The following is a 20,407-nucleotide window of genomic DNA, read 5'->3' as shown; positions in this document are numbered from 1 at the left end:
CCCCATTTTTTTATTGAATTATTTATCTTTTGATGTCAAGTTCCTTCAGTTCATCATTTATTTTGGAGATTAGTCCTCTTCGCTTATGGAGACCCTAAAGCAAAACCATTTTCGTGAAACATTTTTGCTCATCAGAATCAAGAACAGATTTACAGCCCATAAGTGAGCGAGGCAATCAAATTACTTTAACTGAATGCTTCCAGAGAAACTTGCTGAGTCACAGGCCAAACCCTTTCTGCTGAACCACCTTGCCGTTCTGTCGGTAACACACTTGAAATGTGCTTCCCGAGTTCTCACCTCACCGGTGGTTCAGGTAGAGAAGGATGGCGTTTGTTCAGAAAGCTGAAGGAACCGAAACACTGTGGACCCAGCTGACGACTGAGGGCAGCTGAAACCCTCTGGTTCCTCACAGCCCTTTCAAGTACAGAACACCTGAAACTCACTGAGAGTTCTCTTGTCTGGCAGGTTTTACATGGTTATATAAAATAATTTTATTTTCAATAAATGATCCACAGTTTGTTGGTTTTATTGTCTGATTAAAATTCATGAAGCATCAGTTTTATGCGGAAACACTATTGTAAATGCTGGGATCCAACAATGAGTTTTCTGTCTGGTAGTGTAGGAGTTTGGGGGACAGATGGTCTGAAGAGCGCAAGGTTTCCTGATTTCATTTCTTTCGCATGTAGCTTGCAGGTAGTAAGCCCGAATGCCTTCTGGTTGCAATGGAAAGTGTGTCTACAAAAATACAGAATAAGTACAGTCTGAACATTGGAACCGTTCCCCAGTGCATAGGGAACCAGGAGGTGTGAATCTGCTTCCAGCCACGTTCATGATCCAGGCCTTGGTTTCTTGGTTCCGCTGGTGCTTTGTAAACAGTGTGGTATGCGTCTGTCTCCTGGCCTCTGTCCTTTCTGGCTCCTCATCTGCCCGTCACTTTGAGCTCTCTTAGATGGACCCCTTGGCGTCACTTCTCTAAGCGTGAAATTTCAAGGGAGGCAAACACGGAAGGCTGTAAAGTCTAGACCGGAGAACTCATAATGACAACCAGCTCCTAATAGTTTCACCCTCCTTATCTTTTTCTGTTTATCACAGTAAGACCAAAACTTCCTCTAACCCACGAGCTGTCACCCCATCGTCTTAAAATCCTTCCTGTTTTCATGATACTGCTCATTTAGCCAAAAATGTAAGATCGTATTTTCACTCGACAAACTTCAAAGTTTTAACAAAACTTTCTAGTCTTGCAACGTGTCTTACACTCACGTCTCTTGATGGAACGCGCGCACACTGACCAGTATGTTCCTGTCGGACAAGCTAGCTGTAATAACACTCCCGCTTCCCTCGCTGGCAGTTAGTGTTTGTGCTGCCTGGGTGCTTCATTTATATTCAGCTGCTCCTTCCAGCTCTTCTGCTTGGGAATTAGCGAAGTTATTTATATAACACCCAAGGATATAAAAACTACAACCAGATTGTATCTCAGATTTAAAACCAGTTGCATTGGGGAGTTTTGAGTACAAGTTTGTTTGTGATTTTTTTTTTTTTACTTTAATCTTTAGTTAAATTTTTGTTTCTAATCACAGCTGGATCTCCATCATTTCAGGGAAGTTCATAATCTGTGCCTTTCAACCACACAGCCCCCGCTTCTTTTCTGCTACTCTCAAATCTTTGCTTTGTAACCATACTTTGATTGGAGTAACTGCCCAGAGTAGTTTCTGTTGTAAAATTAATAAGATAGACATTCTTCACGGAGCTTAAGTGACAAGGTCTCCCATGGCTCAGTACCAGTTCCTACCCGGTACCATGAACTGTGCAGGCCCAGGGCAAGGATGACTGTGTGGATGTTATAGTGTGCTGCCCAGATGCCTCTTCAACACTGAGGCTCTCTTGCCCCAGCTTCTGGGAATGTTGTCTGGCGAAGGCTCACATCCAGGTCCCTCTGTGCTCATCCACAGAAGGAAAACACTTCAGTCAGTCAACATGTACTTCTTGGGGATCATCTTGTGTCCACTGACTGATAGGTGCAGCTATAAAGGCTCTCATCACTAACTTCATGGAAATACAATTCTGCATGTCAATCCCAGTTGTCACATCCTCCATGGCCCCACTTGGTTTTTGTGGTAGCTGCATCACAGATCTCAACTAGCTGCTCCTTAAATCCCACATAGATGCCAAACACAAGGATACTGCTCAGTTCTTCCTGTGTGCGAAGTTGTTTCAGAATCTACTTCACAGGCAACACATCCTCGGATGAGAGTTTCATGGGGAAAGAGAAGAAAGATCACTATTTGGCCATGTAGCTCTCATAGGGAACGCGTTCCATATGAAACCCAATGGTAGCAGAAATGTGACTTATTTGAGCATAACAGAAGGAAGATCAGGAAAGATTTCTTTTTCAGAATAAGTGGCCTTTGAGATTGATTTGGAAAAATTAAGTATTTTCTAGGAAAGGAAAAGTATACGGTGTCCTGAGCATGTGCAGGGTTTTTAAAAGATGTAGCAATGGGCTCAGTATGGTGGCTAAAAGATGTGAGATGACTGGGGATGAGGAGCAGCCAAGTCACAAAGAAACACCACTGACTGCAAGGGTCCCCAAGCTGTAGTGTGCTCTTCTGCTGTCTCCCTACCTGACAGATATGGTGCCTGTTCCACATAGAAGATGTAACCTGGACAGACTTAGAGGCATCTCTTCCACTGCTTCTACTGAAGTCTGTTTTCTTCAAAACTGTTATTTTACATTCCACTCTATCCTACTTTAGCAAAGCTCAATATATACATGATGAGCCCAGCTTTTTGGTTAAAAATAGCCATGTATAAAAAGATATAAAGCGTTCCATTGTTGTGCTTAAAATTTTATGATTAGAAATTCTGAGAGTTTCAAGTGGGGAGACAGAGCAGACATGGGAGCCCTGCTTTGAAACCTCTTTCGGGGGATTTTTCCCTTTGTTTCTAGTGTGGATCTGGTAGAAGGAAACTGGTCTAAATCTAAATTGTGTTGTGAGTACTAATAAATAATTGTAAAATTGAAGAATTGGGATTAACCATTTACCTTTGAGAAACCTGAAATCTGGAGCAAAGAAATCACGCAGAAGAAATTATTATAAAATATAATGTCCATAAGGTCATACAGTAGGTATTGTCAAAGCCAGGACAATGTGGCATGTTCCTTATGTACTATGGTGCCTTTGTTATGGTTATATAGGACTTAGCCAGACCCCTGTGAAAAGCCGGAGTCAGAAAAATAGAAGTGCCAGCCTCAAATGCCCTCATAAGCTCAGTGACCTAGTTTACCAGACAGCTCTGAGTCTGGTACCTCACCTGAGAAATGACAGCCTGGACTGGAGGGAGTACTAGCACCCTAATCCTGCAGTGGGAAAGGGGACAGACGTGTACAGTAAAGGGAGTTGTTTAATGAAGGTTAAGGTGCCCTTCATGGCCTGTGTCCAAGCCAGCTACTTTCTTGGAAATGTCATTTTTTTTCTGACTCGGGGACATTTTTCATGAGGCTAATTTTAGGCATATTTAAAGCTTTCTTCATTGTAGAACTATCCAGTTTACTCATTCTGTGAACAGCACTCACAGACCATAATGCTTTCCCTTAGAAACCAAGCTTCGTATGTTGCCCAGAGCCAAGCCTCAGTGCAAACAAATACATTCTCTGGTCTGGCGTTTTCTCGTTTATTCAACTCCGTTACAGACTGGGCTTAAGAAGAAAAAAGGTTTAAAAAGTTAAGCCTCCAGAGAAGCAAAACAGAAGCCCCAGGAAGACAATTTGAGTTACATTAGCTCAGATCAACGGAGGAGAAAAGAGGCAGGATTGTCATTCTCCAGACCGTCATTGGCCCCGGACCTTTACTCCGTGAGCCTCCGCTATTTTAATTTCACCACCTCAAGATGGAGGGAAAGTAGGTTAATAGTTTCCATAAGTTTAGACTGACTGAAGGCAGCTACAGAACCTCAGGCAGCCGCAGCTCATAGTGGAGGAGGATGATGATGGATTTCCCAGTTCATCTTGGGAATGGATTGTTGGAGACAGCTGCCATTCATTCTTTCTGTAGGCCTTCATCCCCAGCTTGTTTTTGTCCCAAGCCATCTACTGAAACAGAGAAATACATTCTTAAGAAACCATCCCTTCCTTCTGTGAAATCACAGCATTGTAACATAATGAGGTAGGTACAGTTTAGTGTTATTAAAAAAAAAATAAACTGAAGTAGGGGAGAAAGGAGAAAGAAGTAATGCATTCAGGTGGGTCGTCAGAGAGTCTTCTGAGCTGTGTCTATTAGACACAAATTTCAACAGTTCATGCGGTCATGAGTCAGGACACAAAAATCTCAGGCGTGAATGAGACTGAAGCACCCTGCCTGGGTGTGATGAGGAACTGAGTCTAGAGAGGGAGATACAATGTCCTCGAGGGAACTCACTCTACATTACAGAGCCATGAAGGTGTGTTGTCGGGAGAAACACCTGCTCCCATCCGTGGTTCAGGAAGCAGATTGGTCATCCTTGAAGATGCCAAGGGGGTTATTTCAGGAGGTTATATCAACAAATAAGCCAGTGCCAAAGAGTTGCCTTGGGTCAGTTTTCAGGACACCTGTTACCTCAGTATAGGCGTAGCTCCCCTCAAGGCCTCCGAAGGCAGTTTCTCCTTAATTTCCACGTTCCACCCACTTCTGTGTCTTCTGTTGACCTCTCCACCCTCCCTTAATACCTGGTTTTAGTGAGTCACTTCAGATACTTCTTCTAGAAAATAACACACACCACACATGAAAAAAAAAAGATTCTTGGCTGAGACCACAGCCTGGGGGGTGGGGTGGGGCTCACAGCTGGACCTTTGAGTGCTGACTTTGACTGTTAGCTCTTCAGGTTCACTGTGTTCCTAAAGCTCAGTGTGTTTTTGAATCCAGATAAGCCAGATTTCCTAGTTTACTTTTCACAACCGGACCACCACTTTATGCTCAGCCTTTCTACCAGGGCTTCATTTAGCCTGCGTTTTGAGGTTTTTCAATGGGAGTTTTGATTTGGGTTTTGTGGAGGAGTATATAGTGTAGCTGTCATGACACAGTAGGGGCCTTACTGCTCCTACTAGGTCTTCAGTGTTGAGTCGTTTTACTTGTAACAGTAAAGCAGTTTTTCTAAGTACGGAACCTGGGCGATACAGCTCAGCAAGCACATCCAACCTACCCCTCTTTCTGTGAATAAAGCTTTGCTGAATTACAGGCCCTCTGCTTGTGTGCGCTCAGAGGCAGGCAGCCTTTGTGCTGTGTGGGAAAACTGAGTGGCTAGTACCACGGGTCCTTGCTATTTGAACCTTTTTTGAAAAACGTGTCTTCACTCTTGGTGAAGTAGAAAGGAATGCCAATAGAAGGCAGACAGTGTGTATTGAAAAACATGGGTGTGCTGCCTACTGCCTGGGTGATCCCCTCCGACCTGCCTGTGTGCTTCATTCTCACCAATGATGTCCACTGCCTTCCCTGGAGTGCTGTGATACACGCCAGAGCCACGGTGTTGTGCTGAGCAGTTTTTTTTTTTTCTTTCCTCAGAACACTCTGGAGCAGTGCAATGTGTGTTCGAAGCCCATCATGGAAAGGATCCTCCGTGCCACCGGCAAGGCCTACCACCCTCACTGCTTCACCTGCGTGATGTGCCACCGTAGCCTGGATGGCATCCCGTTCACCGTCGATGCCTCTGGTCTCATCCACTGCATCGAGGATTTCCACAAGTAAGCAGCCACTCTCACCTCCACCCTGCCAGCCCTCTGACATCTGCTCCTATTGCCTGCCACCGGCCATGATTCTTTCTGAGAGACATACACCAGGATCTAGGGATGTATTTCGAGAGTTATCTGTTCCCGGTATGGGCTTGACATTCGGGGATTCCCGACCTTATCCAGCTTAGCCTCTCCTCCGCAATCGATCATGACATCCTTGTGCAGCTATAGATAAGGAGCCGTTGACTTAGTTCAACAAGGGGCATGGCGTTTGACACGTTGCACAATTAACTTCAAGTAATGGTCTCCTAACTCTGGCAACCTCTGCACCCCGGTTACTGAACGGGTAGGAGGCACTGCTGATAGATAGGTGTAGGGATGCAGATTCTGTCACACAGTTCCAGCGTGAGAGGCAGCCTCATGGCATAGCCAACAAATCCACATCCTCCCTTAGCCTCCTCCCCACCAAGGGCTTTGGTGCCTCCGTATGCTTCCTAATGACATCGGTTAGTGCAGCATGTACGACACATTGAGAAGGATCGGAAAGAAAACTCTCAGGGTCAAGTCTACTAAAACCACAAGTAGGCCTAGAAACATGCCTTCCTTCTTCGTGTTTCCGATTTTACAGTGCCTCGCCCTTCAGCTATAGGAGGCTTTGAGAAAACGATAGCTTTGTATTTTTTCTTAATAGTGCTGGTCTGGTGGCTAACTGGTTCATGGCATCAGTGCCCGTGTTTGTTATGATCTGTGTGGAAAGCGGCAGGTACAGCTCACTAATGCGAGACAGGGTGGCTTCCTTACTTCCGTTTGCTGGGCACTCACTTTAAGAGAGCTTTGTAAGGCTCCCAAAAGATGAAGCACATTGCTGACCACTCTGGGCTCCGCTCTGAGGCTCAGGACAGGCCTGTGGATTTCTTTCACCACTGTTGATTGTCAACATCCAGAAGGGACTTTCCACAAGCACTTTGGGGACCTAAGAATCGTATTTTTAAAATGAATTTCCTGACCACTCTCCCAAGGACCAGTAAAAGAAAAAAAAAACCTCACCAAAAGACGTGAGGCTGAATGAATTATAAAACCCCAGAAGCAGAAATTTTCAACCTGAATTAGACAAGAAAAGGCTTGCTTTTAAAGGGCAGTCACAGCATAAATCGTACTTCACATTATTGCTATTTTTAGCTTGTAATTACACATTAAAAAAACCCCTGCATCTATTTAAGGGAAGCGAAAAGATACCAACGGGGAGTGTTTTTCTGTCACCGTTTCTCTCCTCTTTGAGAGTTTCTCCATCTGAGAAAGACAGGTAGATGTAAGCAGGGCACACACTCTTGTGCGGCTGGGAAAGCCTGAGCTATTATACCCCTCAATTAAAAGAGGAAATCAGTGCTGACAGAGGAAGTTTGTGTCTCTGCCACTCACCTTTCATTTCTAGTGGTGGGGAGCGTAATTAGAGACTGGCAACGGGTGGCATAAGCGTGTGGGTCTGAACCTTCTTAAAAAAGCAGCCTTGAGCAACTGAAAGGTGGGAGTGGGATACATATCTCAAGCTCCCCAACCCCCTCTTCCTTTCAGTGCATGTGAAAAAGACATTTTTTAAAAAATAATAATAATGTTATCTACATAATTAGCAGATATGGGGCAGGGACTTTTAGAAGGAAAATAAAAGAACATTTTGCAGAGCTCTCGTCGCTTAGCTTGGACAGTACAAGAATAGAGAGTGGCTAGTCTTGCATCTCAGGATGCTAGCCTTCCAATCTGGGGTACATACTGCAGAAAGCTGCTCTGCCTTCTTCAGAGCGGATCCTTTGACTCCGAGATCCAGGCAGGCCTCAAGCAAGCGGGACTGGAAGTGTGCTGAGTGAAAAGCAGGCGGATTGCTGATAGAGAGGTTATGGGGTTGGCTCTGGCAAAGGCTCTAAAATGGCATCTCAGAACCTGTCACTTGGAGCGCAGAATCTTGAGGCTTAGCAAATGGGCTGTTTCCTTATAAATACCTTTGGTTAAAGTTGAACTCCTTCACAGACATGCTCACCAGTAACTATTGAGAACTCCCTTGTAGGGCGACTGTTTTTGGCCCTGTACACAAGTATGTAGGAGATGGGCAGTGAATGCATGCACACGTACACACACGCACGCGCGCACACACACACACACACACACAATTCCTCCTCATTTTACTTACATGGCTGTCTTTAAAGGCTAAACTTACTATTTTAGTAAGACTTCTTTAATTTTGCCTCTTTTCATCCCCAGTTATGAATTTATGCTATCTCTATATTTGAGCAATTTTGTAAGTCTGTTATGGTGTTGCCCATGACCTATACATGTGAATAAATTTTTACAGTAAACAACTTAAATAAACTTTGCAAGAAGGTAGGCTATATATAAAAGTTTAAAGCAAATAGAGAAGCATGGAGAATCCCCTAGCAGGTCTGTGCTGGCATCTGAATCTGTCCTCCTTGTGCCGGGGATAGTGGGCTTGCGCTGCTCTTCTTAGTGTGTGTGGCATAAACAGTGACCTGTGCTTTTCCGGGAGAGGTGTCATCCATGGTGATAGGCAGGCTTCCTGTCCCCATGACAAATGCCCGAGTAAGGAAGGTGTATTTGGGCACATGGTTTTCAGAAGTTTTAGTCCATAGTAAGCTGGCCGTTGGCTTCTGGACCTGTGGTGAGGCAGTCTACAGTGGAGGAAAGACATGCTTGAACAAAGCTATTCACCTCATGGCTGCCAGAGACAAGATGTGCCCTTGAACGGTATGCTGTCGTGACCTGCTTCCTCTAACTTACTCACCTTCTACATCTCCACTGCTCCCTGATGACACCATTGCACCATGACTCTAATAATGGATGAATGTGCTGGAGTCAGTGCTGTCACGATCCTGTCACCTCCCGAAGGTTCATCGGCTGGCAGCCAAGTCTATGAGCCTGAAGGGGACATTTCATATCCAAACCATAGCACTGATCCATTTGGTTGTTTAATTTGGTATTCATTTGTTAATTACCAAAATACGTTGGCTATGAAATGACTAGGTTCATGGCTCCCTTGACTGGAGACTAGAAATCATAGAAATACTTCCACATAACGTGGCTATCAACGGAAAATAATAACATGTATACAGTGCCTAACAGAACTTGGCAGTTAATAAGCATTTAGTAAACAATAGCCATCAAAACTGTTTTCAGGCCGGGCGGTGGTGGCGCACGCCTTTAATCCCAGCACTCGGGAGGCAGAGGCAGGTGGATCTCTGAGTTCGAGGCCAGCCTGGTCTACAAGAGCTAGTTCCAGGACAGGCTCTAGAAACTACAGGGAAACCCTGTCTCGAAAAACCAAAAAAAAAAAAACTGTTTTCACCCCATTTATATTTATTATTATTATTATTATTATTATTATTATAATCCACTTGGCGACTTAAACACTGGACAATATCGCCTAGATCACAAGACCACAGTAACAGCTCCTGCCTCTCTACTTTGCTGAGGGAGAGTGATTGGTTAATGAGAACATAGCTTCAGACTGTCTAGAGAGGGACCATGAGACCAGACATAAAATCTAATAATGCCTTTTTCATAGAAAAATGTAGTAGGTGGTTCATGCCATTCAATATTGCTCAAATTCTTCCTGTATGAGCCAATAAGTGGTCACCAAAGACAGAAATAATTACTACTAAATAAGTAAAGTAAAAAAAATAAAAGAAAAGAAGGAATTGTACCCCAGAGGAATACATCCAGCCAGGACAACCAGAAGAGGCTGTGGCTGCTTCTGCCCTCACAGTGTCCTAGGAGCCAGGGAAAGGAAGTTCTGCAGCTGAGATATCAGAAACCTGTGTATTTTACTACTGATGACCCAGATTCAAAAATAATCAGGTAATCCAAAGCAATTTTTTTTTGCCAATGAATATAAACTTCTTGCATAAAATATCAATTATAAGAACCCTGATTACTACTGCAGTTGTACCATGATCCTCTTAATTTTTCTTTCTCAGCAATCAATTGCTCTGCTACTTAATTCATATTTATTTAGATTACAGCCATACAGATGCCTTTTGGGTGCCGCCAGGAAAATTAAAATGTACATAGAGAGTATAATGTATGTAAAAATGCTTTGACAGCCATGAAGTGCTCTGCCGAGGATTAGATTACTATCATTATTTTCTTTTAAGTCTTACTACAAGTAGATAAATTTTAACATCATTAATCTTAAAACCATTTCCATGAAAAGCTTTAGTAGCTTTCTCAGTATCTCTCTATATATCCCATTCTCTCTCTCATTGGTTTTTAGTTTTTTTTTTTAAACAGGAGCTCCCTGGGTAGCCCAAGCTTGATTGGAACTTAGGGTGATCCCCCTGCCTCAGCCTCTCTAGTACTAGGATTTCAGACGTGCTGCTGTGTCCTTTAACGGTTTCCTTCAGTTCTTATCTGTGTCCATTCCAAATCATGCCTTATCTCACACCTTTACAAACGCTATCCTTCAATTCCTGAAAATATAGAGAAGGTTCATAGCCCATTTACTAGCCCCCTAATCTGATAAGACAAAAAGTTCTATTAGCGAATAAAAATAAATTAAGAAATATATTAAAGTTCTTCACCAGTAGCTTCAAAACCTTACATGTGTGCATACATGTATGTTTATATAGACTTTGATCATCCTAAAATCCCTTGTACATATAGACTTCGATCATGCTAAAATCTCTTATACAGACAAACTGTAAATAACATGTACTTTGCCTTTGTGAGTTTTTCAGAAAAATATATAATAAAACCACCAACCTCCATCAATTGCTAAAACCTGTGTGTTTGAGGCTTTTTGTGGAATTGAAGATACATTTTAAAGAAGAAAGCTGTAGAGATTCCTAGTTTCGGGATTTGTCTAGGGCACACTAACATTTTGAAGCAAGTCAGAGGGTAGTTGGATCCTTTGTCCCTCCGTGTTCAGCCAGGACCTTGTCTCCTGAGTTCAGCTAGGTCATGCCTGCGGAACAGTGTGGTTCTCTACACAGGACTCCTGCACAGCACATGCTGCCTGCTGAAGAGTTCCTTGCAGGGTCTCTATAAAAACCAGTTCCCACCGTCTCCTCAATTCCCACCCTCTTTCCTGTCAAATACATAGCATGCACCATCTGTGGAGGCCTCTACTGTCAAGGTCACACAGGAAATGCAGATCAGGTGTCGGCCTGAGCCCCTCTCCATCTGCATCTGTGCTTGACATCTCACCATTTTCTGTCTGTTTTTTTAGGAAATTTGCCCCACGCTGTTCTGTGTGCAAGGAGCCGATCATGCCTGCCCCAGGCCAGGAGGAGACTGTCCGCATCGTGGCTCTGGACCGTGATTTCCATGTGCACTGCTACAGATGTGAGGTCAGTGGCATCCCCAAGTCATAGCAATCCTGAAACCTGGAGACCCTGGTGCCTAACAAAGACCTTAGCGTTAACAGACAGGATCCAGCTCTGACACAGACAGTTAATGCAGTGACATCACACAGGTTACCTCACTCCCACACAGTCCCTCTCTCGGTACAAATGCTTCGAATTCTTACCCCTCCAGATGTAGCTGTGAGACTGAAACACAAAATTACATAGCCCAGGATATTGTAAACTATTAAAGTAGAGGAAAGGTGATGATGATGATGATGATGGTGATGGTGATGATGGATGAGGAATCTTTAGCTTATGTTGTAGTTAACTGCTTCTTTGGGCAAAGGGACCATTATCACCCAGTGAGAAGGGCAAGGACTCACTCACTTCAGAGGTGCAGGAAGAGATTTATTTATATAGCAGTTGGCTTCCAAGTAGCTTAAGTGGTCACAACTGTTAAGAGCTATGTGAGAGTCAGGGCAGGGTGCTGTAGAATCCATAAGCCAGACCCAGAACCAGCCTAGAAGTGAGACGAGGGGCTTAGCTGACACTGTGGGGGGGATATGCAGCCATAATACAGCAAAGGGCAGAGGTCCTTCCCCTCATCATTTGAGTTTTAAAGGACACTACATTGAGAAGGTGGTTTGAAAATATTTTACTGTCTTCTGTGAGCTACCCAGGCCCCTCTGACAGTTTTCTCTGTCATTACTAGCTCTTACGGATACAGCCCTTTCCAGCCCTTCTCCTATCCCTGTGGGATGCAGGCTTCCTCATTCGTTCCCTTGTCCCCACAGCCCAACAGAATGACACCCAAGGTCGCGGAGTGTCAAGAGAATGTGTCCATGCCATTCACTTCGTTGTCTATAACTGACCACCTATTTTTGCACTGTGTTCTGTTCCTCCGTAAAGCCCAGGTTATATGCCCCTCTCCTAGCTTAACACGAAGAAATACACTAACTGACTAATGTGGGGTCTATGACCAGGGGGAAAGAGAACATCAGTGTTCAGCCGTCATCTTTCCAGTGCCCCAGTGATGAGGCCACTGAGTGTAGAGACCCTTTAGAGGACATTTGACAGTGGATACCGAGGCTCCAAGAACCCTCCCCCAACACACACACACACACATACAGAGACTTAAAACTGTGCCATCTATGAATGATGTCATTGTGGTTTGAAATCATTCTTTTGTTTAGTTCCATTACTCAGTTCCTGCAGACATCTCACAGTCCCCTATATCACTGGTTCTTTTTGGCAAGGCCAAACTTCCTGTGGATCACAATTGTGTCTGCTCCTGTACTTTGGGTCAGCCCTGTTTATACCAGGAGTTTATTCTTTGTCGGCTGTAGTCACAGCTTCATTCATCTCGTAGCTCCTCTTGGAGAGCAGAGCCGGGAGCTTTGCAGCAGCCGTGGCCTGTGACAACTTCTAAAGTGAAGTGGGCACACAGTGCTAACTATGGCTCTGTTGATTTTCCAAGCAAACCCGCGTTTCTTCTAAAGGCCAGGACTGCCATTCAGTGCTACCTAACGCTTTACAGAGCGGGCCTTCCCCGGTACCAACACTAGCACGATCCTTTGCACATAGGCAACTCTGTGTTTGTTACAGAGTACATTCATATCCCTTCTCAACTTTGGCCATCCCAGAAGCTTGATAAGGCACAAATTGCCTTAATTATTTTCGGGATGACGTTCAGTCTTGTGTGTAGCCTGTACAGACAGTGACAAACGTAACAGTGGCACCCAGGGAGCTTGTCTCCAGTTACATGATCTGTCCCTCTCCACCATGGAAAGTATGACAGAGTCCTCCCAGTCCTTGCATTTTTGTGCCTTTGCTACAATTGCAGTAAATATGCAAAAGCCTCTGGTAGCCTTACTCATGACAGAAATCACCTTTCTTTGATTGAAATAACCATAATAAACTTCTATTCTTGCCCCTGTCCGTTCTTTTGATGAGATAGTAAAATCGAGGAAAAGGGTAGTCTGCATTAGGGACCCTGCTGTTTTTGAGGAGATTAAATTAACCCCTAGGAGTTGAGAGCTAGAGACTCTTCCTTGTACTATGTTTTTGTATTCAGTGACTAGAAAAGTCATTTTACACTATTTGAATTTGTTTGTTTTGTTTGGACATTGAGTCTCTATAGTCCTTGCTGGCCTAGAACTTGCTATGTAGACCAGGCTGGCCTCGAACTCACAGAGGGCCACATGCCCCTGCTTCCTGAGCCCTGGGATCAGAGGCATGCTCCACCACTCCTGGCTCCCATTTGCCCTTATGTGATTAACCTCTAATTCAGTGTCCTTCACGATCTGCTATGTCACGTACTGAGGGTGCGGGACAGCGGACACACGACGGAAGCCTTGTCAGGATGTCTCGGGAAGCTGGACTTGTACCCGTGTCTCACAGTTTCACTCCCATCCCTTCTGCCTCCGTTTCTCTAGGATTGTGGTGGTCTTCTGTCTGAAGGAGACAACCAAGGCTGCTACCCTTTGGATGGACACATCCTCTGCAAGTCCTGCAACTCCGCCCGCATTAGGGTGTTGACCGCCAAGGCAAGCACTGACCTGTAGAATCGGTCGCCCGCTTCGCTGCTGAGTACGTGGCACCGAGAAGAACGAAACACAAGACAAAGATAAGAGAAGAAATAGAAAAATAGAGGCAAAGCTCTCAACCTCTGGGATGGTCTCTGTTCTTCATCTGCTGTTAACCTTTTCTTTCGAAGCACATACAGGATGAGATTTGTTTAAGTTCCTACCAAATACACATTTCACATTTAATCATGTAAGGCCATGATGAGCCTTTGTTGTAAGGACCTCCACATTTTTGCACAGATTATGCTCCGTCCCATTCACTTCTGCATTCCTGTAACTTTTAATCCCCGCATTTGTCTCGCTTTCCATCCGGCTGAATAGAGTTTTAGTGTGGTATTTGCTGTCACATGATTTTTCCTGGGTGGATGTGCCAGCCTGCCGGTGCCTTTAGCTTGACGTCTCCTCCTGTCCCCTTTCCCTCTGGCCGTGGCCACAGAAGTCAAGCTGTTCTGATGCCAGGGGTTGGAAAGGTGGATTTCCCCATTGCACTCTACCACTCCTGTCTCCTGGTAAAAAGAAAGGTGGGCGGAGTGCACATTCTTCTGCTAGGCTATAAAGAATGTACTTGAAAAAAAATACATAAATTTACAGGAGCCCAAATTTAGTTTGCCATTATCCAAATTCAAGATGTGCAGTGCCCAGTGGTCAAAGTTCATTTGAAGGCATTTTTTTTAGCCGATATCTAATAAGTGATAGAACCACCTTTCACTGCTGAGTTAAAGAAACCACATGGGAAATGCTGGCCAAAGGACTGCTTGAAAGCAGTTTCAAAGCATTTGAAAAGCCCAGTATATTTTCAACAATTCTACCTTGAGCTTTTCGTCTCCGTGCTATCTGGACATAAGACAGACAGACTTGCTTTTTGGTACATTTCCAATTCTGTCTGACACTTCATCTTACAAGGACTGTGAATTTTCCCCTACTACACACACATGGTTACTACAATTAACATTTATCTACAGAAAGATATGTGTTAAAAGGAATCAAATTCTTCTCTTTCTTTTATTTTATAATAACCCAAATCTATTTTTTTTGAAAACTGCAAATTTGGACCCATAAAATGAAGTTACATAACCATGTTTCCTCTTCTTTGAAAAAGAAGGAAAAGCTGGGAAAAGATTGCGAAACCGGAGTTTTATTATTCTTATAATCCTTCTGTAGCTCAAGTACATATTGCAGGAGACATTTTCCTATCTTCAGCATGACATTTACACCACACTTTCAAAGACAATCCCTGAAAACAAAATTGTCTTTCTGAGCTAAAAATATGCAGAATGGCTGACTAGAATCTTTATGCGAACTCTTGGAGCCAGTTTGCTTGGTGGAGAGGAGACACTTCGCTCAGCAATTGCAGCTGGCCATTTTGTGAACTCACGGTTCACTATCTTGGGACGAGATTTCCCAATCTTCTTCCTTTCCTTAAATCTTCTACAAATATATGCTTTTAAATTATGGAATACTTTAAATATACAGAAGGGTATAAATAATAATATAATGAATCCCTCTGTAGCTAACACCCAGTCCTAGAAATATAGAAATATAACCACCTTAAATCCCAACATACCTTTTTATTTCTTTATGCAGTCGGTGCTGGGAGCTGAGCTAGGGCCTCAAGTGTTGGCAAGCACCTTGCCACTCCTGCATCCCCGGCCCTTCTGTGTCTTTTTATGTTTTTTTTTAAAATCTTTATGACATGATGATCTTCTAGTCTGACAGTTTTAATTTTAACATTTAGAGCCAAAAAATTTTTAATTGCTTGTGCATGTTTCAAATTGCAAACCCATGCCTCAGGAATTCTTTATAAAGTTGATTTTACTTGAATAGAAGTCATCAGAAAAGTGATTCAAAGAAACCCTTAAGCCTTTGTCACTCAGCGCGTCTGGGTCAACGTGGGGCTGCTTTACTTTCCTCGCTAAGCAGTTTGCATGCTAGAACCCCTAAAGCTGGATTTCAGGGGGCACCCTCTACTGCCTGCTCTTACCTGCTTCTCTTCTCTGGAGATTCAAGGAGGGCAGCTTGTGGATTTCAGGATATGGTGGGTGGTGGCTCTATCCCTGAATTCCTGCATTCCAGTTCAGAGGCTCAGCTGTGCCATTGACCTTGGAGAACTCTGACTGTCGGACAGTCAAGGTGGCAATACAGTCTGCTTGAACTGGCCAAAATCTTCAACATGAAATTCAGGAAACTGTCTTGATGCCAAAAGTAGGGTCCAGTTTAATGAGGACAGGAATTTTATCTAGAAATGCAGTAATATTGCTATAAGTCTAGACACCAGAGGAAGAATTTATGTACTATTTATACTATAGAGCAATAACATCATGTGTGTATTACATTTAACTACTTCCAGAACCAGATGCTTCCATGCAAGTGTTGCAGGGATTGCCGCCACCGTTTCTCCCCTGAGGTCTTAGGACCGAGCTCTGCCTGCTTACAGCCTTCCCCGTGCCTTCTCACCATGTAACCTCAGAGTAGCTTTACCAAAGAGTTTTAAAGTGAATTTCTCTTTAATATAGACATATACTTTTATAATAATGAACGTGCACATACACATATACAGAAATATTTAGAATTAGATGTTTTTCTTTCACAAGATCTAACAATGTAAAGGATCCTACAACTTCACTCTGCCATTTCTTTAATATATGATTTGCCTTGCTTTCATATTTTCTTTACTCTGCATTTGATTTCAGCAGTACCAAGTCATTGTACTCATTACTCTCTTAGCTACGTAAAGTTTTGCCTACTGTAGAGATATAAAGATCGTATTACTTTAATGATTATACACACTGTCTTTTGATATATTGCCTTACTATCATTTAAATAGATAAATAGAAAAAATATGTCTGTAACTGAAAACTTGTAAAATGCTATCTGAATTGTTTAAATATCGAGAGCACAAACACTTGGTTCTTTATAAAGTGTGATACGTAGGACAGGAAAAAAAAAACCCACTGTCATGGGCTCTGCAGAGAACATTTCAAAATAAGATTCTATTTCTAGAGTGGTGGGGATGGCTCTCTAAGCCTTGCAGGAAACAGACAAGTACTCTGCCATAGCTAAGCCTCCCATCCAGACCAAGATTTTGCAACTGTTTAGAATCCCATGTCAGACTGGCTCAATATGGAGTTGGGCAAACAAAATCGCCTTTAAAACTCATAAATAAGTCATCACGAGTCCTAACTCAAGGCCTCTGTGTTAATGAAGTATTGCCATCTCTGCAGCTCAAAGATGTGGGTTTTTCCCCCTGTCACCAGCACATTGTTGTCCCTGTTGGAATGACTTCTCTGATCAAAATGACAACATGGGTTATATGCTGATTAATGAAAAGAACTTAAAAACACTAATTGTTTTCTATGGGAAAATCTGCAGATATGTCTATGGTGGGCTGTTAAAAACATATGGACCTTAATGACGATGAACAGCTATTTTGTATTTGGGTCCAGGGGAGAGGGAACACACTCTGTATGTGGCTGCAATAGAGCATTGGTACACCAGAGACAGGCCTCCGCCAACACAACTGTCAACCATCTTCCTACTTACTACAAATCCTATTAATGTGAACCAGTCGGGAAGAACAGTGTTATTTCTATTTGATACGGTTTGGGCTTCTCCTGTCAGCTCTGTGTCGGTTGCCCCCTGATCCTTCCATTATCAAGTTTTGAAGGGTGTCGGGCAAATTATGGCAGCTGCTAAGGAGATCAGGGAAACACTGATGCCACCTCCCAGCCTCTCCCCATCCCTCTTGGCTTGGAAAGGCATATTTTTTTATATATACATGTCTAGAAATATTGCCATTCTACCTTAGTATTTCACATTTGTAGTTTAAACAAGTGATTGTCCATCTGTTGCCTCGAGCTCCAGTACATGTGTGTTATGAATGAAATATGACAGCATGTTCCATAGCCCTGCTTCAGCCATCTGTAGACAACCAGCAACCGAAAAAGATACCTCTGCAAAATGTGCCTTGAGTCCTGTCCTGGGATGGCTCTTCGGGTGCACTTGCGTGAGAGACAATCAGAAGCCACCCATAAGTGTGCCTTATTCTTAAATAATCTGTTTACGCTACTATGACTGTTGTCAGTATAGAAATATTAAATCCCAGAGCTTCATGATATCACACACAGACACGAGGCCGGGGGGATGGAGAAAGAGAACTGTAGCACTTCTGTCTTAGTGTACTGTCTTCCATTTGGAGGGATCTCATGGGTGTCTGTGAGAGCATGCTCCCTGCCAAGGGGCTATGTCGGGTGTCCTACGTGCTTGTGATTGGATCTTCCTCTTGCTTTGCTAGGATAATAATACCCATTCCCCCCCCCCCACACCTTTAAATTGGATTATTTGTTTGAATTAATAAGGAGCAGTCTTGATTACTGAGCAAGTTATAATTGTGGGACAACCATGAATATTTCCAGACAAGTGATGTAGTTGACTGATAATTGGAATGGACGTGCTTGTGGTGCAGTAGATTTGATTAGAATAGCTGTATTTCAGATCTTTTACCACTAACCTAGCCAAAGCTACTGTGATTAATGCAGTTTTGTTTAGGCCTTGCTTTCTCCTCTTCTCTCCTTTCTCATTTCCCTCCCTCCCCTATTCCTTCTTTTCATTGTACCTACTAATGCTGCCTTATTTGGCCCGTCTTGTTAGTTAGGATACTATAACATTACAATTGCATTAAAGGAGAAAGGCTACCAGAACATATGCTTACCATCCAGACAAAACTTGCTTTACGGGTGCATACTCTTTCAGTTGTGTCTGTTCCTAGAGGGAGGTGCCGTCTTTCCACTGTAATTTAATCAGTCCTTATCGGGGACTTCGGTAGTAGAGTCCTTTAAAACGGACCCAGTGTTTTCACATGTGTGTATGCAAAGAGATCTTTCTAAAGCCAGACTGGGGTTTCTTTTTAACACAAGCATATTTTGACCACAGAATACTTGTATTTTTAATGATAGAACATCATGTTGTCCCTGTGAAATGAACTTGATCATTTTCCTTGTGGCAAGGGGAAGCTACTAACTTTGAACATTGTAGCGCTTGGCCCATGGTCCGTATTAAATAATAATAATTGACTCTATTTGCAAGGGGTAGTTTAAAACTAGGATTTTCCTTAGAATGTAGATTATTTTGCAGGCATATTTTCCCTTGGCGCAGAGGAGAAAGATACTAAATTACTTTGTTCTAATTTTTCCTTCCTTATGCAAAAATTTGAGACAATATTTTAGTTAGCCACCATGCAGATGACTAATTGTGGCGAGCTGTGTAAAAGACACTTTTATCCATGTGATTGAAGGAAGATGCTCCAATCTTTGCTCTTCGCTTCTTCTGATTGTTGTTTCTTTTATAGCAGTATCTAAGCAGAATGATAAGTATTTCTACTCCTAGCATTTGTTTAAAAATAGCATACTAAAATATTAAAATTATTTTATAATACTTAGAATGAATGGCTAAGTTAAGTTTTCCAAGATGCCCATCCACTTAGAGGCAAGCTAAAACTTCCTTTATCAAACTCTGATAGGCATCTTCTGTGCTCCAATCGAATATTGTTTAAATAGCCACAAAGGCACTCTCTGAACTTATCTTTGAACAGAACTTCTAAATTCAGTTCTCAATCCGAGAAGCAGAATGTTCTGCCAAGAATACAGATGTCACCATGTCACCCCAAGCTCTATCCGAGCACTGGGAGGTCTTATGGAACACAGACACACTCGGATGCTGCACCTGGGTGAGCAGTGTTTGCGTCCTTCTAAAGATCTGCACCCTCTTGCTTTCATGCCCGAGATCATAACATTTAGTCCTGGGTACGACCAGTATGGAATACTACTCAGAGCAACCCAGCCTAGTTAGAAAACCACATCAAACTATTGTAGATTCCAGACTTTCCCCCCTCTTCTCTGTGGTTTGACTCACCGAGTCCTTCAGCTTCTCATTGATTGACAGGGACAGTGCCTGTCACTCTCCTGCTACCAGGGTCCACATTACCCTCAATGTTTCCTAATTCTATTTATATCCACTCTGTGACTCAGCAATGGCTGTCCATCGGGGTGGGAGAAAGCTCTTTTCTTGGGGTAGAAAGGAAAAGGAATAGGAATCCTTCAAAGATAAACAATGACCTCCCTAGAAAGGAAGTCCCCCGTAATGGTGGGGCCACGTGTACAAAAGAGCCCTCTTATTTTCTGTGCTGGTTGGTTTGTTTGTTTAGCTTGTTTCGCTGTTGCTTTTGATGCTGACAGAATTAAAGTCATTGAGAAGACAGGAAGTGAGCTAAGGGAGATTCCATCCACAAGAGTCCTGCTGTCTGGCCTCATAAAGTGTCTTGTGTTCTTTTCCTTTATTCTTGTCTTCTCAAGGATCTCACTTGTCTGTATTCCCATGACAGATAGAGAAAAAGCTTCTTGACACTTAGTAAGGTCTGCATCAATTCTAGTCTTTGGTTTTGAAACTCTTCCATTCATTTCTAATATTTGTGTCTAAAGCAAGCAGCTTCCCTCCGTGATCAATTTATCCTCTCCATTAGAGTTCATGATGTATCTTGTTTTGTCCTCTTAATATCCTTATTCCTTAACTGATCTTGGTTTAATGATCACTGTTTAAAGTCAAGCTGACTGCAATAAGATCAAATAGTCTGTCTGCATTTCTTCCTAGAAAGGCGTGTGGCCTGGGAAAGACTAGTTCCTCACAATGGTCTTTGTGGGAGTTTGGGGAGGACACATGAGGACACCCTAGGCTGACCTACTGGCTTCATTGGGAAGTTGGAGGAAGAGTCCTTAAGA

General features: G+C 43.1%; 1 protein-coding gene across 4 annotated transcripts in view; it reads left to right on the top strand.

Moving 5' to 3' along the window:
* LOC119824574 (LIM domain containing preferred translocation partner in lipoma) overlaps positions 1-14,944 on the top strand; it is a 600,040-nt gene extending 585,096 nt beyond the window's left edge. For all 4 annotated transcript variants that reach the window (XM_038344782.1, XM_038344779.1, XM_038344780.1 and 1 more), the window contains 3 exons: positions 5,535-5,713; positions 10,935-11,055; positions 13,488-14,944. In XM_038344782.1, coding sequence (XP_038200710.1) covers positions 5,535-5,713; positions 10,935-11,055; positions 13,488-13,616 — 429 coding nt within the window. In that variant the 3' untranslated portion in view covers positions 13,617-14,944. The remainder of the gene's footprint in view (positions 1-5,534; positions 5,714-10,934; positions 11,056-13,487) is intronic.
* Positions 14,945-20,407: the final 5,463 nt, after the last annotated feature.

Source organism: Arvicola amphibius, chromosome 10, assembly GCF_903992535.2.
Source record: "Arvicola amphibius chromosome 10, mArvAmp1.2, whole genome shotgun sequence".
Classification (NCBI taxonomy): Eukaryota; Metazoa; Chordata; class Mammalia; order Rodentia; family Cricetidae; genus Arvicola; species Arvicola amphibius.
Note: the sequence above shows the minus strand (reverse complement) of the source record. Positions and strands in the feature narration are given on the sequence as shown.